General features: G+C 42.9%; 2 protein-coding genes across 2 annotated transcripts; one reads left to right on the forward strand and one right to left on the reverse strand.

Annotated features, from left to right (window-relative positions):
* Positions 1-1,243: 1,243 nt before the first annotated feature.
* LOC130204224 (GRIP and coiled-coil domain-containing protein 2) lies at positions 1,244-20,944 on the forward strand. Its single transcript, XM_056430781.1, has 24 exons — positions 1,244-1,374; positions 2,104-2,166; positions 2,265-2,349; positions 2,439-2,518; positions 2,633-2,737; positions 2,932-3,412; positions 3,780-5,632; positions 6,276-6,339; positions 6,457-6,557; positions 6,699-6,797; positions 7,734-7,853; positions 8,770-8,934; positions 9,447-9,551; positions 10,446-10,608; positions 11,194-11,294; positions 11,492-11,569; positions 11,745-11,882; positions 12,466-12,587; positions 13,009-13,185; positions 13,325-13,533; positions 15,696-15,923; positions 16,306-16,445; positions 18,950-19,151; positions 19,347-20,944. The coding sequence occupies exons 1-24, from the start codon at positions 1,369-1,371 to the stop codon at positions 19,418-19,420; spliced, it is 4,959 nt and encodes a 1,652-aa protein (XP_056286756.1). The 5' UTR covers positions 1,244-1,368; the 3' UTR covers positions 19,421-20,944.
* On the reverse strand, positions 16,536-18,934 carry tmem223 (transmembrane protein 223). Its single transcript, XM_056430792.1, has one exon. The coding sequence runs from the start codon at positions 17,838-17,840 to the stop codon at positions 17,073-17,075; it is 768 nt and encodes a 255-aa protein (XP_056286767.1). The 5' UTR covers positions 17,841-18,934; the 3' UTR covers positions 16,536-17,072.
* Positions 20,945-22,050: the final 1,106 nt, after the last annotated feature.

Raw genomic sequence — 22,050 nt, forward strand, 5'->3', positions numbered from 1 at the left:
AAGAAGCTATTACAAGTGTTATTTTTTCTTGCGTTTACTCTTTTCACCCTCTGCAATTACTCATACAAGATTGATCTTTGTAAAACTGGAACAGACAAAACAAAGAGAAACATACCACATAAAACAATGTAGCACATGGATAGCATGACACCGAGAGCTATTGTTAGCATAGTTTAGCTGCTCTGTTCTAGCTGTGAATTATTGTGACATTTATAAAATGAATTAATAAATTCAACATACTATCGAAATTGTCTAAATGGCATTTATAAAACAGATCTCTCTCTTTATCTATCTCTCTCTATCTATCTATCTCTATTTCTATCTATCTATCTCTCTCTCTCTCTCAAACATGACGTCAGTAAACAGCTGGACTAGGCTTTGAAATCACGGATTTCGGGAATTTGTGTTTGTTTATTTTTTTTAGGAAACGTCGGACCAGTTGTGACGTAATATTTTCAGTTGTGGTTAATTTAGCACCAAATAACGTGAGGGGACAAACCCCGTCATGACCTGTGTGTCTGATGCTGCGGGTCAGAGGAGAAGGAGGTGCACCCGTTTGGTGGCGCGAGGAGCACTGCGCGGAGGAGGAAGTGGAGGAGGAGGAGGGAGGGGCGCGGCGGGGGGAGGGAGAGGAGGGGGAGGAGGAGGGAGGGGCGCGGCGGGGGGAGGGAGAGGAGGGGGGAGGAGGAGGGAGGGGCGCGGCGGGGTCTCGTGAGCGCCGCGGAGCATGTCGGGGCGAAATTCTCACAAGAACTCCAATAAATGCCCCGACAGATATCCAAGCACATTTGGGAGGACTTGATGACAGACTATTTTTTATTCTTAAATACTTATTAATGAAGAAAAAAAGTGGGCTCCAGCTAAAAGGGCACTTTTCTCATCCAGGGCAAAAGGGCTGGTGCTTGAGCACCACTAGGGCTCTATCTGTGCACGTGCCTGTCTGACAGGTGTACAAAAGGTGTCAGGTAAACTTGATTAGCCTACAAGTATTTTTTATTTCCTCATACAAAATGTAATATATTATGATATATTTGTATCTAACAGGTGAATACTGTAGACTACATTGTTGTTGAACAATTCATACGGGTACAGTCTGCAAAAGTCAAAGAAACGGAACAAAAACACGGCTGTTGATCTGAGACCGTGGAAAAGATCCTGTTTAATGTGTGACGTGTACCTGTGCTGACGTCACGTTGGTGACGAATGCGGAAGAACGTCGTTGCTTTAGCTTGGTAACCAAGAAACCAAAACACAGGGGTTGTTTTAGTGTTAACCCCACAATAAATCGGACATCTTTTTCAGATATCGCTTCGACTCCGTCCAGTAGACTTCCTGGTGAACTCTGTGGCTGCCAGAACTTCGACTAAGATGGAGGTAAACGATCAGTGTCGGGAGTTAGCTTTAGCCAGTCTGGCTTTATTTAATGCACGTAACGTTATAGCATCTTTAATTGAGCTCCTACTATAACCTAATGCTCTGCCGATTGTAATACTGGCGCTTGTGACTTTGAAACAGGGCTGTAACCACCAATTAGCAGGTTAAGTTGTCCAGTATCCGGGTTTACTAAGCGAACTTCATTCTAAACATTGATATTTATTTAGCTAAATACGCTGCGTATCGATAAGTCCGTTACTTTGTGGAACATGGCATTACTCTGACGCAGTGCCACCATTACTGTGGGACAAGCAGCGTGTGTTATGTGAACCTCTTCACCGAACCGTGTGGCGGCGTCACCGACTCCCTCCGCCAGTAGTGAAGTGTATTCGTGTCCATGTTGACACCGAGACGAACCTTTTATAGAGCCCACATATAAGTTGAAGTGTCCATACTTGTTTAAACATATGCCGAATTGAAAACCGACTCCCAATAAAGCATAAAAGCTTATAAACATGCTTGATCAACAAAGTGCATGTTGCTGACAAGCGGGGCGACATTCAATCTAGGTTTTTTTAAAGCAAATACCGTGCTGGCTGTGTTTTTGTATCAGTCAATCTGTCAAAATAAGAAGAACTATACGGTAAACCTGCAGAGCTTGTAAATGTTCTTGTCGCAATCTGTACCTATGGCGTTTGTCATTTCTTGTTTTTCAATTCACTGAAACAGGACCCTGGTGGGACTGGAGCAGCATCTGGGGCTCCATCCCCAGCAGGTGCAGCCAAGTCAAAGGTACTGCACATATACCAACACAGATTATTGTCTAGATTTGTAGGGACATGGTAAAGATTCATGCTTCTCTCTTTTCTTTTCTTATATTTTATTCTCAGCTGGACACGCTGTCCAAAGATGACCTTATCAAGTTTGCAAAGAAGCAGATGGCTGTCATGCAAAAGATGAAGGGCAGATGTGCAGGTAGCTCGAGTCTAAATGATGTAAAGGCTTGTTTGTCTCTGTGGACAAATAGTGTATGTATTTAAGTATGTTTTCCTTTCTTTTTTCAGATTTGGAAAGAGAAGTTGAATCCGTCAAAGAGCAATATAAAAACAATAACAATAGTTCAGAGGACTCTACTCTGATACAGGTTTGTTTGGAGGCCGGATTTAATCACGTGTCTGCTCTACATATTCCTACATATAGTTGTGTTTTCTTTTTAAGGCCGCGTAATGCAAATCATGTGGCTGTGTGTTTTCAATAGGAGCTAACTGAGAGGATGGATGCCTTACTACTGGAGAAGGCAGAAACTCAGCAAAGTCTTTTTCTATCTCGTAAAGATCTAGAGAAGGCTAAGCAGCAAGCCAAGGTAAAATACCACACAAATACTAAATGATGTGTGTCACACATTAATTTGCCGGTTTTACTGTATTCTACAGGGTTTCTCTGAACACTGTCTGACCTTAGAGATTAGTTCTGTAAATTGTTAAATCCATTTTGTTATGCATATTGCTTATAATACAGATTGCTGTAACACACCTACGTCACTGTTATTTTGCACAGGGTGATCTGTTGATGCTGCAAGGAGAGCTTGACCGTGTAAGAGAAGATCACCAAAGAGAGTTCAAGAGCCTAGAGAGCAGAATCGAGGAATCCAACAGCAAACACCAAGAGGAAGTGGCTTGTTTCCAGAAAATACTGAAAGAGCGGGAAGAAGATGACAGGGAGAGTGAAAGAGAAAGAGAGAGGGCCAAAGTGAGCACTGAAGAGGTCCGCCTTTGCTTAGAATCTCAGCTGGAAACTCTTCGAGCTGAACTAGAAGCGACCCACAAGCTAAAAGCCCAGGGGATCGGTGAGCTGCAGGAGAGCCACCAAAGGGAGTTGACGGAGACTCAGCAGGAGGTGGAGAACCTGAAGGAGGAGCTGGCTCAGAAGACTCTGCAGCATGAAGACGAGATGAGGGCTCTGGAGGAGGACTGTGAAATCGAGAGGGAGCGTCTCCTGCTGCTCCACGAGGAGCTGACCGAGCAGCTCGCTCTCAAAGGTACGGCAGCACTGCATTTAAACAAAGAGGCCGGAACAGAAGCCCAACCGGTCACAGTGAAGTGTAACTATTTCCTTGAGGTGATGTCACCTCTTAAAGAAGCAATACTGTGCGTGCACAACCTTCGTTTCTCTTTTGAACATGAGGGTAACCCCGTTTATCAGCAGAGAGCCTTTTTGTGGTACAAGCATAATTTAGGCTGCAGCTAAGAGTTATTTTATTATTGGTTCATCAATTAAATATTGTTTTAATGAATTGTAAAATGTGTATATATTTACAGTTGGCTGTTACAACATTTTGCATGTGTTCACATCCATGATTAGATTAGAAAATACCTTTTCAGCTAACGTTACCCTTATTTTTCCAGACAGCTACCTGCAGGATGTGCAGGAGGAAGACGAGGACCCGGCCCGTGGTTCAGGGATTGCCAAAATGCTGGAGCTGTCTGCCTGCAGCCAGGGTGACTCCAGCCATGGCGATGGGGACGAGACAGAGACTGGAAGACTGAGAGCAGCCTTGGATGAACTTCAATCCCAGAGCACCATGTTACAGGACGAGCTCACCCTGCTCAGTAATGTAAAGAGTGAACTGGAGGCAGAACTGGAAAAGGCAAAGGATGAGTTTCAGATGGAGAAAGAAGAGCTGGAGTTCAAAATCAATGAATTGCAGATGAACCGGGAAAGTGCTCCAAGTGACCCATCAGTAACCCGGGACCCTGACCAACAGGAAGTCTCAGGAGACTTTCAGCAGCAGAGTGAAGCACACAAAGATGGAAGTGAATCAGCAATCAGTCCTGTGGACCAAAACCCTTTGGATCCAGAGGGGTTGAGGGCCCAGTGTGACGCCTTGACCAGAGAAAGAGACTCTGCTGTGAACGAGTGTCAACACATGCGAGACATACTGCAAGGCGTGGAGACTGAACTGGGTGAGAAGACGACAGATTTTCTCTTTCAGTACAAAGCCATGAAGGAGCAAGGGGTAAATACTGTACGGGAACTCCAAGAACAGATGGAACAACTCAGTCAGGAGAGGGATGAACTGTTGGTGAGGGTGGCAGACGGTACAGAGGAGCAAAACACTCTGATGAAGAACCTACAAGACCTGAGGCTGAAGCTTGAAGGTTTCGCCGATGGGGACCAGAAACTCCAGTCGTCTGTAGAGGAACAAACACGTTTAGCCTGTGAGCTGAAGCAATCTGTGGAGGAACTGACGAGGCAGAACGTGGAGATCCTCTCCCAACTGCAACTGAAGGAACACATGACTCAAGAACTGAGAGAGATGGTCAACGCGCTGACTGCAGAGCGAGATGAAATACAGGCCCAGCTTCAGCACCGGGAAGAGGAAATGCAAAAGCAGAACAACGATAGAACAAAAGAAATCGATGGGATGCTTCAGGAGAAAGAGAACGAGGCACTTTTGCACAGAGAGGAGAACGAGAAGGATTTGAAAAGCCTGAAAAGGGAGAGGGAAAAGATGGAGGAGAGCCTGAAAGAGGAGGTGGAAAGACGACAGGAGACAGTTTCTGCTTTCGAGCTGACCATCAAAGAGCTCTCCACAGAGAAGGCTGACCTCCAACGAGAATTGGAAGAAGCATCTTCTGGGCTTTCCGAAGCATGGGAAACGAGGGAGCTTTTGGGCTCCAAGCTGGCATCCCTGGAGGCTCAGCTAGAGCAGGAGACGTCTGAAAAGAATCGCCTAGAGGCAAAGTTGAGTTCACTGGCACAGGAGGCAGATCAGGCCCGCCCCCCCAGCACAGCCCTGGAGGAAAATCATTCTGAAGTGCTCAAAATCTCCACAGAGGAAGTTGAGGAGCTCCGAGCACGCGTGGATGAGCTGCAAAGGGAAGGGGGGCTGTTGAGGAGTAGTCTTGAGGAGGCTCGAGGCGCAATGGGATTAGAGGAGGTGGTGAAGGATCTCCAGGCTCGTATCGCAGACCTGGAACAGGAGAGGAGCATGTTGAGGAACAACCTGGAGGAGGTGGTGAAGGATACGGAAGGGCTGCAAAACGACCTGGAGGAAATGAAGTCATTCAACGAGAAGTTTAATGAGGAGAACCAGAGACTGCAGGCTCACATTTCTGAGCTGACTCAAGAGAGGGAAGAAAAGGAGGAAGAGGAACTGGAGAGAGGGATGGAGAAAGAGAGTAAAGAGCTCAAAGATCAACTGACGGAGAAAGATTCACTCGTGTCTCAGTTGAGGAGTGAAATTGCTGCTCTCCAGGTGAGTGAGGGAGCTTAAGAAGAGTAGTCAATACATCTTAGTTCACAAGAGATAGGGAATTTGACTGATCATAAATATTTCAAATTATTAATCGTGAGTAATCATCTTTCGCTTTAACTGCCTTATCAGACATGATCAATAAGTCATATTAATGGATCAGATGCATTACTACTGTCTGTAAAGGAGCCTTTTCTGGCAGCACCATTGGAAATTGCCAAAATCAGAAATTCTTCCAAACTTGATCATGGTGCCTCAAAGTTATAAAGTACAATATGTAACATGTGCAGGTGACAGCTGGACAGTTACCTTGTAGAAGTCTCAAAGGCTGTCTGAATGTATTGATAAATGTATCTGTGGGTTCTAAATAACAGATACATGCAATGTCTCTTTTAGCTCTAGAACTATTGCAGTTGTTAACCTGGAGAAGGGTTTTGGCTCATCCGCTCTATCTGAAATCCAATTCTGGAGAAAAACACAAAACAATTCATGCCAATTTTTGGGGAACATTTTACTCATGAAAATGATAATAATTATCATGTTTGAATATCAACAACAAAATTACACATCGCCAGCTTCAAACCCAAAAAATCAATACTTTAAAACAATTAACAAGGAGGCGTAATTGGTGCTATTTCTCCCTCAGGAGTCGGCTGCTCAGGCTGCTTCCTCTGAGGAAAATGCAGCCAGTGAGATCACAAAGAAAATAGGTGATACTTTGTTCTTTAACTAAATATATAGTCTTTCAAGAAACAATTTAGTGTGCATACATTATAGATTATAGGTTCTGAATGTTGCTCAGACCTTGTGACTGCTGCTCCCCTCAGCTCTCCTGGAGAAAGAACACAAAGAAAAAGATGGGAAGATGAACAAAATCAAGGCAGTTGCCATTAAAGCAAAGAAGGAGCTGGAGACCAGGAAGAAAGAGGTAGAGTGAAGCACGCCCCTTTCTAAACCGTAAATTCTATATTTAACTCATGAGTTACATGTTACAGTGTTTCCTGCAGAATATTCTTTAGCCCCTCTGTTTACGTGGCTGAATCTGTGATTTATTCTATTTTTCTTCCAGGTTGCGTTACTCAAGAAGGGAGTAGAATCCCTGAAGGCAGAGAGGGAGAAAGTGAGCAGCTCTATGAAGGATATCATCCATGGTGCTGAAGGCTACAGGGTAAGTTACTATGTGGGACAGAAGAACTACCAGAACATCCTGCTTCTATTCTGTAATAGTAACAGACACTAAAAGTTACTCCCATCGATGCAAATAGCTGCTGCCAGGTTAAGACGGCAGACCTGCGAAAGGGGAACTAGTCAGTAACGGTATAAAAAAGGCTTTTTTGTAGATTGATGGCCACTGGGTTTGGATTGGCAGCTCTATGGTGACGGACTTGTGATCGTCGTGAATACATGTTAGGAACTTTTATGTCAAACAGTATATCCAAAAATGGATATAAAAGCCTTGTTATTTCACATATTTTGGTGTATGATGCATATTTTACTGTACGTCATTATTTCAATTGATGTACAAAATGATGAACTTTAAAAGAAATGTATAATATTCCGCTATATTCCAAAATAGAGCATGGGTAAACATGTAATGTAACCAATATTCTTCGCGTTTTTCATGTAAGGGTATTGACAACACAAGACAATATTTCCACTGATCCTCGTTCTTTTCTTCCTCCATGACTGATTGAACATGACAGAGTGGTTGGTGTCCAGATGTCTCTCCATCTGATGGACGATTTGATTATTTTTTCTTTATAAGAGAAGTCCAACATGAGCTGACCCGAAATGAAACTGTCTCACATGATCGTCAAACATTTGATTAATTGTATGCGTTCCAAATATATGCGTGTTGGCAAGTGGAAGCATGCTTCCTGTGAAAATGACAGTTTTGCCCGAGTCCACTCCCAGATCTCTCCGTGAGAAGCCCCCAGACGGCACTGTGCTTTACGACTGCGTCTCCATTAGAGAGGAAAGCAGTCTGCCGTCTCTAATGAGAGTTTTGCCCTATACTCCAGTGTAAATGCAGCTGGTCTCTGGGATGCAGTGTTTACCTTCACTGTTCTACTGGCTTCCAGTAATGAATGAGTTTTGGTTGTAGCATCTGCAGATAGATTACGACAGGCAGACGGAGCAACTGGATGAGGAGAGGGAAAAGGTGGAGGAGGCGGAGAGACGGATGGCTGAGCTGACCAAACGACTCAGCAGTGCTGTCACACAGGTAACACAAACACACACACTCAATCACACACACAGTCAGACATTACTAACAAATACATAAACTGCTCTCACCCTCCAGTAAATCAAAGCAGTGTCACTTTGTCCACCAATAGATATCTCCAATACTTCTCGCATAACTCAGTTTCCATCTGATTTACAGTGAGTCGTTTTAGCTGGCGACACTTTCCCCAGCTCTGCTTGACAGACCAGCATCCACACATAGCCCGTCAGAGTTGACTGAGGGAGCTAGGGTGGAATTTTGTTCATATATATATATATATTCTCCTCTCCCCAAGCTCATAACTGTCACTTTCCAATGAGAGCACAACAGGCAGGTAAATGGAGCGGACTATAGCTTCCATCTGCTCTGTGCTAGTGCAACACCGTTTTCTGAGACACAGGTTTATACTTGTTTATACTCATGGGTCTTAGGGAGGGGGGGGGGGGGCAGGCAGACTGGAAGCTAGTCAGGGATCTATAGGAGTACGTCTGGACATCTCTGTTTACCAATCATAGTTTCAGTGTTTGGCTGACAGGTGAGGGGAGGTAGCTGCTGCTGGTTCAGTGTTCCTTGCAGAGAAATCCCTCAGAGCCCGGCGCTGTCAGATTTGCATGAATGACTTTAGAATGTGTCACGTGTGTTCATGCAGATGTGATGCATTTGCCCACATGCGCATTTAAAGGTGACCGCCTTGAATCTGAAGTCAGTAAAATGGCATTCTCTCTCTTCAGTGCCATTTCAAAGGATAATAGAATATTCATAACTCATCAGTCAAAACTGTGACCCCATGTTTCATAAAAAAAAAAAAAAGGTCATCAAATCACCTTTTCTCTATTTTCTTACACTTTAAAGTTGCCATCTTGAAAATGTAAGTGTTTCAACTGTGAGAGGAAATAGCCTGAACATGCTTTTACAGACAGAGACACTCAGCAGTGAGAAGGAGAACCTGCTGGCCTGTATGGAGACGACAAGGAGCACAGTGAGGCAGCTGGAAGCTCAAAACCAGGAGCTGCAAAGACAGTCAACCAGTCTGGACCGGGACCTGCTGACTGAGAGAGCAATGAAAGAACAGAAGATGAAGGTAGAAATAAGGAGAGATGGATACTCTGTTAATGTTATGTGCTTATAGATGGACATTCCATTTTGTATTTTAGCTGATCTTGTAATAGGCTAACTAACAAAAAAAACTCACATGACCTACACTGCTGTAAGCGCGTTAATGTTGATATAGTTATATCAAATCCTGGTACAGGCTGTTTCGGTGATTGGCCTTCCCCCGGACTCACTAGAGGTCACCATACAAAAGAGGACAAGGGCCACGCTAAAAACAATAATTTCTTTTAAAGGTCATCCATTACACCATGTTTTTAATGAACTCCGAAGTTCATTCAGCGAGCGACTAAGGATGCCTCGGTGCTCCACTGAGCGACTGAGAAGGTCTCGTTCCAGCAGCGGTTCAGTTTTTTCTTGTCTGTATGACTTGTTTTGACAAATGAGTTTCCCCACTGGGGATTAAAACATTTTCCTAATTCCAATCTACTTTCTGAAAACCTCTTTATGTGTGTATGCCTGTGTGTTCGCTTGCTTCTCCAGGACTTGTCATCTGCAACGAAGGAGGTTGAAGAGCTGACAGCACAGCTCCGCAAACAGCAGCAACAGTCTCAGCAGACTGCCCAGGAGCTGGGGCAGCTACGCAAGGTACACACACACACACACACACACACACACACACACAGAGCTTCTTGGACACTAATGTCTCTGAGGGCCAGTCCAGTCAAGCGACTGGACTGGTGATGGCCGGCCTGCGGTTACAGCAGCACCTCTCATAGGGAAAGAGAGCAATTCTAGCCCACAGCACAGAAGCTGCTGTTTGTTTTTCCATTAGTGGAGAGCCACAAAGTTCAGCAGCATACCTGGAGGCTGCAGGAGTCTGACTTCTTGTCATGTGTCCACATTGTTAGGACAACCCAACAAACACAGTATTTTTTTAGATTGATACGGATAATCAAAAAACAGTAATAACTGGGCGCTGGCTATTGTTTTTATTAGTCGTGATAATATGTATGTACTCAACTGAAGAAGTGTGTTTTAAGATGAGCATTGTTATTAAAGATAATAATAACCCATAATATACATTATTATAGAAATTGGTAAACTACATTGTGTGTGTGTGTGTGTGTGTGTGTGTGTGTGTGTGTGTGTGTGTGTGTGTGTGTGTGTGTGTGTGTGTGTGTGTGTGTGTGTGTGTGTGTGTGTGTGTGTGTGTGTGTGTGTGTGTGTGTGTGTGTGTGTGTGTGTGTGTGTGTGTGTGTGTGTGTGTGTGTGTGTGTGTGTGTGTGTGTGTGTGTGTGTGTGTGTGTGTGTGTGTGCTTGAAGAAGAATGTGAGAACTACTTCAGTCCCCTGAAGGTTCTTATTATAAACCTTATTGGATTTCTTTTGTAAATGTTTTAAGTGTATTCACATAAGTGTTAAATGGTCAATAAATTGATGGATAAAGATAGAGTCAGTTGTTCAATAGGAGTACTTTTTAATCCCTAAAGGTTTGAGTTAATGACCTGACTGAGAGAGACTATATGGTCTCTGTCTCCAGGGGGCGCAGCAGAGCTCTCTGCTGGACATGGAGATGGCCGACTATGAACGCCTGGTGAAAGAACTCAATGTCAAACTCTTAGAGAGAGATGAGTGTGCTGAGAAGTTAAAGGCCCAGATAAACACCTTGACCCAGAAGGAGGACTCACTCAAACAGGAAATTGGTGTGTATGAGTCATTTACATTTACTCTCACTATTTCATGCATAGAATAATACTTCTACAACTGGGAGCTGGGATTGACTCCAAGCTGGGCGGTAAAGGATAGATGTATAATTTATTTTTAAATGTCATGATAATAAAACCAGCTGTGCTCACACTGGTGTTGGTTCACACCACGATTCCACAGACATGTATGGTAGTCACCAATTCTTCATTAAATATGCCATGAAACTAACTGCATCAGAGCATCTCAGAGATGGCTGACACTCACCTGCACATATAGAATGTCTAACACAAGAATGTACAATGTACTCTAAGTCCTTTTTATATTGACAAAGTAACACACAATGTCAGTGCACAGTTGTAAGAACTGCAGTCCCGGTTCTCTGATGGTAAACATGTATCATTCCACCAGACCTGTATTGATTTGCTGTCTACGTGTAACTGCAGGGCCCTCGCTCCGTGTTTCCTGTTGCTCTACCCTGTCAAACTGTGTCGTAAAGGAAATTACAAAAAGAAATCACAGGACACGATGTATTTCATCAAAAATGTTATCCTGTCTGTGTGCATTTGTGTTTGTGTCTCCAGAGGCTTTGAAGTCCCAGCTGGACCAGGGGGAGGAGAAAACCTTCCAGATGAAACAGCTGCTGGTGAAGACCAAGAAGGACTTGGCTGATGCCAAGATGCAGGTCTGTTTCTTTCTTCTTTTCTCTCTCTGTGTGTGTGTGTGTGTGTGTCTGTGTCCCACAGGATTTGTTGTTACTGTGTAACATTGCTGCCTGATGAATGTAAATAGTGTTATGCAACCATGTGTGGGCATGATTGTTGGGGAGGCCTTGAAGATGTTGGGAATACTTCATCATTGTGTGTGCGTGTGTGTATGCAGGAAAGCTCCCTCATGATGCTGCAGGCCTCTCTGAAAGGAGAACTGGAGGCTAATCAACAGCAGCTGGAAAACACCAAGGTACCACAGCTTACATTCCGAGAAAAACTTCTTTCAGATATCCCTTTTGATACAATATATAGCTTTATACATCAACATTTCAAGAAGGACTTGCCAAGATGCAGGTCTGTTTCTTTCTTTTCACATCAACATTCACACGTCAAACATTAAAGTCTGTGTGTTCTTGTGCGTTTAGATCGAGATGTGCGAGCTCACGGGCGAGCGACACCGTCTGCAGGAGCAGCAGAGGTCTGCGTTGGAACAGCAACAGAGAACCAACAGCTCCTTGCAGCTGCGCATCAACATTCTGCAGCAGGAGAGAGATGCTGCTAAGGTACACACACACACACACACACACACACACACACACAGGGTTCGGCTGCAGAGTGTATTCTGTGTACATTCACTGATCAATGAAAAGCTCCACCAGAATAAAGAGCATTGCTCAAGAGAACATCAGCATTAGTGTTTGAGATGCTGCAACTGTGGGAGACACTTGGATGAATTCAATTGAATGTTGCACCAGCTCACGTTCAGTATTTAGAGGAACTATTTTCATTAAAAAAATTCTTAATTAGTTTAGATTTAATAATTCAATCTTTAGAATGTCAAAAGAAAAGTTTCAAGTGCCCAAGGTAATAACTTTTTTAATTAGCTTGTTTGCTTTGACCAACAGTTTAAAAAAAAACATGAAATGTGCAACAACATTTGTTTGTTTATTGATTTCCAATCAAATGACTAATCGATTAGTCAGCTTCTTGTTTATTACCACCAAGATGTGACTGCAATCTGTTGGCTGTCGAGAATGGGGTTGAAAACATGTCTAATTGAATTGTGCAAGTGTTTGTAGAATCTCCACTAAATGCGAGCTGTATTACTCACCGTGCATCTGTGCTTGATCTTTTTCCTGATTCCAGACAGAGCTCATGTCAACAACTGGCGAGTTTGACGGTTATAAGGTGCGAGTCCACAATGTGCTCAAACAGCAGAAGAGTAAAACCGCTGCCCAGAGTGAAGGAGACTCTGGCAAATTAGAGAGGTAAGACCTGTATGACGATGACGCATGAAGATGCAGGTAATGGTGTATCCCATCCGTCACTGAAAAAACATCAAACAAGCAGAGAGATAAACCGGGACATTACCTAAATGCAGGTTGACGGAATAGTTAATTGATAATAAATATTTTAAAACTATAACCCAAATATCTCTGTTTTCCAACTATAACAAACACAAAAAATGCCTCTCTTACTCTTGCATTTTGTGTAACACAAGCAAAAGCCATTTGCAAAATCAATCCTGGGATCAGGTCTGATAACACAGAGCATATCGCATTGAGAGAGAATGTAGATGTTATTATGTTGCAGGTGCGATGGAAGCTACTCAATGGATAATATTTACTATGCGTCAGTCAACACTGGAGGAGTGGTGTGAATATAATGAATGTGTGGTGTGTCTGGCAGGGAGCAGTTGTCCTCGCGAGTAGAGCAGCTGAGGTCCAGGCTGGCAGAGAGTCAGCAGAGCCTCCAGAGCAGCACAGCAGAGCTGCAGCAGCTCCAGACCGAACACGACACTCTGATGGAGAGACACAACAAGATCCTCCAGGACGCCGTCAGCAAGGAGGCCGAGCTCCGTGAGAGGTGAGCCGGCTTCTCCCTCGTTTACAATACTACCAAGTTGATATGTACTATATGTTCTCTCACACTCCCGATATGCCTCCTAAAAAAATGTTCTCCTTCTTTTAATTTCCTCTCACACTGTATCCCCCCCCCCCCCCAGACTGCTGTCAGTGCAGTCGGAGAACGTGGCTCTGAGGTCGGATGTGTCCCAGGCTCAGTCGGACCTGTCTTCCCAGGTGGAGGCCCAGCGCCACACCTACAGGGAGCAGCTCAGGAAGCTGCAGGATGACCACGGGGCCACCGTGGAGACCCTGCAGGGCCAGCTGACCCGTGTCGAGGAGCAACTCTTCTACTTGCAGAGCCAGAACAGTAAGACTAACAAAAACTTGATCCGTTTAATTTCCTCAGGCAATAAGTACCTGATGCTGTGCATGAAGTAGCAGTGGAAACGGGGGAGGTAACAAATGTACCTATTATGTTCTGAGGCAGAAAGATCCAATAAGTGAATGCTGCTCAAACAGACTGCAGTCAGCTCAACGGGTGCATGAACGGCATCGTATGAGGAGATCCATCAAAGCATCTGCAGGTGTTAGGAGCACTCAAGTTGCCGTCTTGTTTGCTGTGCTTCTCTTGAAGAGATGGGAGAGAGGGAGCGGAGGAAAGGACATGTTGGTTTGTTTATCAGTGGAGCAGCATTGGAATTCATTCATCACCTCCCACACAGCTGCCCTCTGCAGTCAAACAGCAAATACGTGTCTGTGTGTGTGTGTGTGTGTGTTCTATCTGTCACTCCAGCATAGCCAGGTGTTGGTGGACCTCCTCAGCTCTCTTCCCACCTCTCACTGTGGCATCTGGAGAGACTCATCATTAGCGCCTCACACATGCACACCAGGAAAAGGCCGATGTCACTGTATTTGAATTTAATAGCAATTAAAATGCAGAAGGGGTTCAAAACCAGTGTTTTTACTGGGCAGGTGGGCTTTTAAACTGCTGGCCCTTGGACAGTTTTTACTGGCCTCGTATTTAATTATGTAAAATGGATCTATATTCATTTTTTGGTTTCATTTACTGCTCAATCTATCCAATAAATCGGTACATAAAGACAAATCACAAATACTAATTCCAGAAACTGGTTGAGGCCTTGCTTTGTTGCTGACGGTTGTCATGGCTCTGCAGAGACTGCTCAGTATTTGGTCCCGGAAATAAATTCTCCTCGTAATTGCTGTCCTTTTCCACATTCAAAGCTTTTTATTTTTTAAACCACAGGTTGATTTATTACGAGTCTTTCCTTCCGAGTGTTGAGCCTCTAACTGGTTTAAATATTTACATCGGTGCACATTCTATAACAAGGAGTATTTTGACAAGGATCAGAAGTGGCAACGGTAAGCAGATGCAGTTTTAAAGGATAAAAATGGTTCTGCAGTTTTTATGAACCCTGATTAGATTACACAATCTGGTCAAACTCTAATGCATTTACACAAGCAAAAAGTAGTGTGGGTGAATTTAGGGAGGCTCGCCCTCTTCTCACTCCGCTGCGTGTGGAGAGGAGGAGAGCAGCAGACTGCAGGTGTGGAGGCGAGGGGGTTGGTTTAGCGTCTCGTCTTTTGGTTCAGTTTTAGATCCATTAATCATAATCTTCTTTGTCTGCCAACTGATGGTCTGGTTGACACCAAAGTGTCTGGTGCCCCCTCATGTCGCAATGAAGTAGGACACTGACTCACAATTTGGTGTTAAATTAAGTGGGGATTGTTTAGTGTGGTTAAGATTGATCCTACTGTTGCAGCACAGTCCAGAGGTTCTCTTTGACAATACACATCCCAAAATGATTTATTTGTGTATTTTCAGCCCTTATTTATTGAGCTTTGCACTGTTCACACAGAGAAATATCAGGATGCAAAAAAATCAATGTTGTCATAAATCCAGAACAATGGGGAACTGGGTTTGGCAAAGTTGAAACTTAAATTTAAGATAACCTGTGATTTTATCCAGTGCTAAATTTTATTCTATTTTTTTTAACCCCGCCTTAACTAAATGATGTATATTGTTAGATATTAGTTTTGAAACCTATTTGTTTATGTTTTACTTAATTCCCTGCTTTTTAACTCTCCTATTACCTTTGGGGTCAATTTGACCCCATTCAATGTTTAACGTTTCTAAAAAATTATAATTATTTTTTTTGTGCTTCATATTTCAAGACTTTGACTAATTTATTGGGGACAACTGGGAAAACATAAAATTCACATATGTTTTCCATTTTCCTGTACACAACTTGTACGCATCGGTATTCTTCGGGGTCAATTTGACCCCAGGCTATTTTTCACTGTGTAAAACATATAAGAAATCATCTTTTTTATTTATTTAAAGGGCTATTTAGGAAGTCAACAAACAAAGATAAAGTACCTGACACTTCAACTTGGGAAACAATATTAATTCTAATCATTTTCTGGAGGTTTTAATTGCTGGAGGGTTAATATGCTTGTATTGACCTGCTTATCAATAAATAACTTCTCGCAACTGTTACACACATTCAGGTTCAGTGGCGATCCAGTCCGGCCGGAAGTCCCTGACCTCAGACCCCCAGCGTAGAAACATGGATCAGAACCAGGCGGGTCTGGGAATGATGATCCTCAGTGACCCCCGTTCTATGGCCAGAGAGGAGGGCGAGGGAATGGAGACCACTGAGACTGAGAGCCCGTCCTCTGCTCTTTCGCCGCTGCCCTCTCTGGAGCAGCTTCTCGCGTCCCCGGACCCCAAACAAGGTGCGTATAAAAAAAGGAGTTATTGTGTTTGTAAAAGCAACGTGGACAGAACTTCACTTGTTTTACAAGTTGCATATTAAAATAGCTAAACACTCATCCTGTCTCCAGCTTTGTATGGGTCAAGGAATGGTAAGTTGTAAAGGAGTACCGAATTCTACATCACCATAGACTGGAGGGATTGTTATTCATTTATTCAGTCATCTATTTTTGTAACTACAGTCTTTGAAGATTAAAAAAACAAATCTTTAAATTTTCATTTGTTTAGTTTTTTACTTGAATGTGATCAATTATGCTACGTGGTAAATACGACATGATGACTTGAGTCAAATCCGCTTCTCTGCACGTAACCTTCTTAACCGCGTGTCTCTGGTTTGGTCTCTAGAGCCTTTCGTGTGGACGGTGGAGCCCACCAAAGAAGAGCTCAGTGTCAAGCTGAGCACAGCCACGCGCGGCATGGATCATATGAACAGCCTCCTGCATGAAACCGAGGCCACCAACGCTGTTCTCATGGAGCAGATCACCGTACGTATATCCACACCGATAGACGAGCAAAGACGTTTATCATTTTGATTTCACAGCAGTGACACAATTTCCAATTAGTGATTTTCTGTATGAGAGTCAAGTAATTTGTATTTATATAACACAATATCACAAGTCATACATGAGCCTCATGATGCTTTAGAATCTGTACAGCATACACCGCACACTGTGTCCACAGCAAATAAGGGAAGAAACTCTCAAACTTTTAACGGTGGTAAGGAAATTGAGGAGACTTCATGAAGGTGGTGTCCCTCTCCCAGATGTGTGTACAGAATAACAATGTAGACAATACATATGAAAGAAACTTAACCTATGTGAACATATAAGAAAAGATGGATCTGGAACAATGTTACACACCTTCCAGGTGTTGCCAAATACATGGAGCCTTAATGACACTAAAGGACCTGGAAAAGGGGCATGCTACTAATACTTTGAAATGCATCTCACCCATGTCTAAATGAACCCAAAAAGAGTCCACATTTGATCTCAGATTTCATTTAATTGAAGAGACAATGAAACTGACTTGTTTGTTTGGCAGCCATGTAAAAACACAATCGGCGTTGCATTGGTGTTGAATACAGTTTTAGCAACAGTGTCATGAACAACAACTTAAAGAGGCCGGTAAGCCCCAACAGTGTTATCAAACAGCCTGGCGTTGTTCACAGTCCCATCTTTGTCCAGAAGGAAGTAGAACTTGTGTCCTTTGATCCTGAGGGGGATGAACGAGGGGGACTCGTGTCTGTGAGCGTGACAGGCTACCTGTGACAGAGGGACTGTGATTCTCCGGCCTCGGCCTGGTCCCAAAGGGGACTGTGTGGACACGGTCACCATCCTCCCGCCTTGATGCAAAACCACCTGGCTGACAGAGCGCCTGCAGAACAGGACACCGAGCCCCACCATCCACGCTCCTATCGTCAGGCAGCCCAGCGTGAAGCCGTACCTCCAGGTGTTTGACCCCAGGTTCATCTCAAAGCTCCACATCCCCGCGAGTCCGGTGGTGGTGGTGGACGTCTCGGCCTTCCCTTTCCCGGTGTCTCTGAGCCCGGTGTAAGCGAAGTGGCCCAGGGATGTCCAGAAGAGGAACTGGCCACCGCAGAAGACCGAGAGGAGCCGGAAGAAGCGAGTCCTGTCGTGCTCGAACAGGACGACGTCTCTGGAGGGCTGGGCGGAGGTGCAGAGGCGGGCAGCCGGCAGACTGTGAGCGACACCGCGGCGGCTTTTGAGGACGAACATCCTGCCGCCGTGACCTGCTGCACAGGCAACCATGTTGGACATCGACACGTTTCGAAAGACTCTGACTTTTTGCTGAATATTGACGAGTCGAAGTCGTTTGGAGTAACACTCCAGTGCCCCGCAGAGCAACCGCTCTAAACCCATATTTCTGGAGGACAAGTAGCTTTAATTCTTCCTCATTTGTTCGACCAGAAAATCTAGATAATAAATGTTCAGAAATCGCGTTTCAACGCTTCTCTTCCGACGCTCTCGACAGCAGCAGCTCAGAGGGCGCCGCCATACTTGTTATGTGTGACGTAGGCTACGGGAAGTAGCGCTGATCAAAATGAATGTCGTACGTAAATGCGTAATATTGGCGTTATGATCGAGATTGGCAAACCAACACAAACCATTTGTATATTGGCTCTATTTTTATGAATACAAGTATTATTTGTGACCTAATTAAAAAAAAATAGGTAACTTTGAATACCCAGAAAAGTTAACTTGTTGTCTAATGGTAAATACACTTAGCATGTTTTTAGTTGAGCACATAACGGATTTTTTCAGCAGATACATATTGATACTAACCTGCTTATCCTAGCCAATAACGATACTTTGACTTTTTAGTATTTTAAAAAGTAGTTCATTTAATAAGGCAACTATCTAGTGAGTTAGGTGGATGATTTAATATTGCAATGTCATTAAGATTAGGTTCAGTCAATTAATTGTCAATTAATTGACTGAACCAAATATTACTGACATCACTATTGTTAACAAAGACAAAGAACAGTTCTGACACTTCAAATGTTGTGTAATTATTATTTTGAGTAACATACATACAAAACCTTGTATTTGAAATTGAAATTGTGCTGTTTACCTCTGAAATGGTGAAAGACATCCACATTGGCAATGACATGTTTGGTTCTCTAGTCAGCTCACTGTGCTTGTTGTGATCTCAAACTAACTTCAAAAGGGCATTCTGCCACCTGCTGTATTGAATGTGTATATGCCACTGTTGGCCTTTAATTTATCTATATTTGTTCAGTTTTTTTGCCAAATAATTACTCTACACTATTGGGAGATCTAGTATGTAGGTTGGTATACAGATTTTGGAAAGCTGATAATATTCCAGGCTTATAAGTATGGCATAGGTAGCATGTATGTCATCAAAAGCCCTCAAACCATTCTCTTTAAAGATATCTGCTAGTTTATCTGTCGTTTGCTTTCCCATGTTATTATTTAACATTGCTGATAAGTTCTACTTGCTTCTGTAGTTGCTGAAGAGTGAAGTACGTCGTCTAGAACGAAACCAGGAGAGGGAGAAGAGTGTGGCCAACCTGGAGTATCTGAAGAACGTCTTGCTGCAGTTCATCTTCCTGCAATCTGGCAGCGAGAGGCAGACACTTCTGCCCGTCATTCACACAATGCTGCAGCTCAGTCCAGAGGAGAAAAGCAAACTGGCTGCTATTGCACATGGTATGGTTGAACAGGTTTTTGTAAATGCACACACAAATGGTCTGTTAATCATGATTTTAAATACACCTCTTGTGCGTTGCTGACACAAAATCATATATTTACATTTTTCTCCAGGTTATTGAAGAGCTGCAGGATATATTGTCATTAATGTCGACATCATCTCTAATCGGGTGTTCTGTGATCTTCTTTGTGCAGGTCAGGAAGAGGGGTCCGGTTCTCGGGGTTCAGGCTGGAGCTCCTATCTTCATAGCTGGTCTGGGATCAGATAGACTTGATCAAAAAACCCAACAAAAACAAATAAGAGCACAGTGCTTAGCAGTTACTGGGCCATTTTCTGTGAAAACCGCACTAAGCAGTGATGCAACACATTCAAAGGAGTGACAAAAGTTGAAGGTTAACTGGGGCATTTACTCAATTTGGGATACTCCATAGAAGGGACCAAGGAATGAGTCAGAAAATAGTGGGCAGTAGACATGACATGAATATTGATTTGAATTTGCAGTGCAATAGTTGCATGTGTCTCTTAGCAGTTAAAGTTAGTGACACATATGTTATCCTTACTCTTCCTTTTATACATGTTATTTAACATCTCCTGGACATTTCTTGAAATAAAGCTCATAAGGCATCATTAGTACGGTGCAAAACATTGTAGAACCTACATGATGTGCACACATTGTGAAAAGAGGACTTGATCAAGGGGATAACTAATAGCATGAAATAATCTTTGATTACTTTCCAAGATTTGTCTAGCACAGAACACAATTCTGGAGTTTTAGCATATTTGGTTTGCTTCACATTGCTTTCAACAATTTTAAAGGTCATTTTTTGTGGTGTGTCTTAGAGGCAGCTTTTTAAAATTTCTTCAGTATGAAATTTGACACTTGCTCAATACATCCCAGTAAGTACACATGTTGTTACTAGTTTTTGTCTGGAAGGTAAACAAGACATTACGATTAGGCATTAATGCAACATGCTCTGGAAAACAATCAGTGGTGAAGTTAAGTATGTGTGAATTGTTAAATGGGCGAAATTATGTATGACCACTGCTGTGGTCTGTTTAAGTCTTTCCAGTATGTCTGTCATTTTGAGTACAAAGGAGTAGAAAGCATATTTATACTTTTTCTGACTGCTTTTTGCAGTGTTTCCTCAATTCCTTGCATTCTAAAACTAGGAGCAGTTATCATTTTCAGTCCTTGAGTTTTAAATTCATCACATCCTGTCGAGATGGTTGATTTCTGACTTTGTTCTGGTTACTGTGTCAGCAGTTGTTATTATTTTGTTGTGGTTGTTATTTAATGTACATTTATTATTTCAATGGTTCAATCTATTTTGGAAATACGTTGTGGTTGTGTTGCTCATTGTGTTTCTGTAATCACCGGACATGAAATATTTGTTGCAATTTTATCTTACGGCATCTAACCAGGACCTCTGACCTCCCTGTGCAGGTCCCCCCCCCCCCCCCCCCTGATAAACACACATCCACCAACTCGTCCATCACATTGCTCAAGTCCTTCCAATAAAGAATAACAGATAACTGGCCTGTTAGTTCTTTCATTCCAGTAGCAGCTTTTGTGTGTGTGATTCCTTCAGCACAAGTGAATGTACTTTTATCTAAGGCTTTTGTAAATGTATGAAGGTTAACATCAGAAGGAGCTATGAGTTATTAATGTATCTATACAATTGGATATGTATAAAAATGAATGAGCATTTAAAAGATGTGAACAACTCTAATTTGTGGGTTCTTGTTATTTCCAGCTGTAAATTAAAATAAAGACACAATGGATGAGAAGGTTTCCAATTCCTTTCATTATCATGCATTTTGATATGAAACATTGCATCTGCAGTTCATTATATCAGGATGAACAAACCTGCAATACAGAGATTACCATTGAAGCACAGCAGTGTTCATATTTTTACTTTCAGTTTTCAGACTGAAATTCTTGATTTTATTAGCCTACTGGACCGCTCTCAGGGAGAGTTCCTCAACTTCTGTCTCCTTCTGCTTTCAGTGGGACACTATGGTTCTAAGCAGTCCTGAATTGATTTTCCTGCTATGAAAGTCCTCATCCCTCTTGGGCTTCCCTTTTAAGGAAATATATGTGGTTTCTGGGGTCATGACGCAGTCATGGGAGGAGACAACAAATAGTAGCGACTGAATGCCACTGGGAGGGGGAAGAAACCATGCTTTATCTGCTCCTGCCTCCCGATAGAGCAGCACGCTCATTAAAAACTCGCGAATGTGATGCATTTAATGATTGCTATTAATGTTCTTTTCTTTTATTAGGTTCCTAGTTTGCATAACCTTGCCGAGTAGGAGTATGCTAGTTATTTCCATCAATCTCTTTTAAATAGAAGGTTATTGGTGTGAGATTTCTTCACGGCACCCACTCGCCATGTTGAACTTCTGTAGTTTCCGGTGGCCAGACAAATTAAAAGTCAAACTTTCCATATATCCTGAGTTGATTCTTCATGTGTAGACGAAATCATACTTTTTTTAAATACAGTTTGCTGGAGGGGCAGTCAGCAGCAATCTAATAACAAGAAGGCTGTCTAATCTGTTTTGACACAAACATACTCTGGACTGAGTTCGCAGGGCGGGTGTTGCCGCTTTCTAGCTGTAAAACTTAAATTGTAATTCTCCAGCAGCAGCTAGCAGACTGAATGTGAAGCTACCGCAGATACACAGATAAACAATCAACGAGGGATGTGGCCTTCAAAGTAAAGGCACCGATTTGTTTAAAGAATGAGTTATTGTGCTTTTCCTACGGTAACACGCCTATTGGTACAATCACATATATGTTATCATAGTTTTGTATTTACTTAGATCACATTACATATTAGATTAAAGTTATTGTGTGCAAATCTGCGTATAAAACAGTTTTCTGACCAGAAATTAAAC

This window comes from Pseudoliparis swirei, chromosome 2 (genome assembly GCF_029220125.1).
Source record: "Pseudoliparis swirei isolate HS2019 ecotype Mariana Trench chromosome 2, NWPU_hadal_v1, whole genome shotgun sequence".
In the NCBI taxonomy this organism is placed as follows: domain Eukaryota; kingdom Metazoa; phylum Chordata; class Actinopteri; order Perciformes; family Liparidae; genus Pseudoliparis; species Pseudoliparis swirei.

Bases quoted from the DNA above. Each gene is read 5' to 3' on its own strand.
- tmem223 (XM_056430792.1), bottom strand. From the start codon at position 17,840: ATGGGTTTAGAGCGGTTGCTCTGCGGGGCACTGGAGTGTTACTCCAAA.
- LOC130204224 (XM_056430781.1), top strand. The intron at 2,167-2,264 runs GTACTGCACATA...TTTTATTCTCAG, and splicing joins CAGGTGCAGCCAAGTCAAAG to CTGGACACGCTGTCCAAAGA. The intron at 7,854-8,769 runs GTAACACAAACA...ATGCTTTTACAG, and splicing joins TCAGCAGTGCTGTCACACAG to ACAGAGACACTCAGCAGTGA.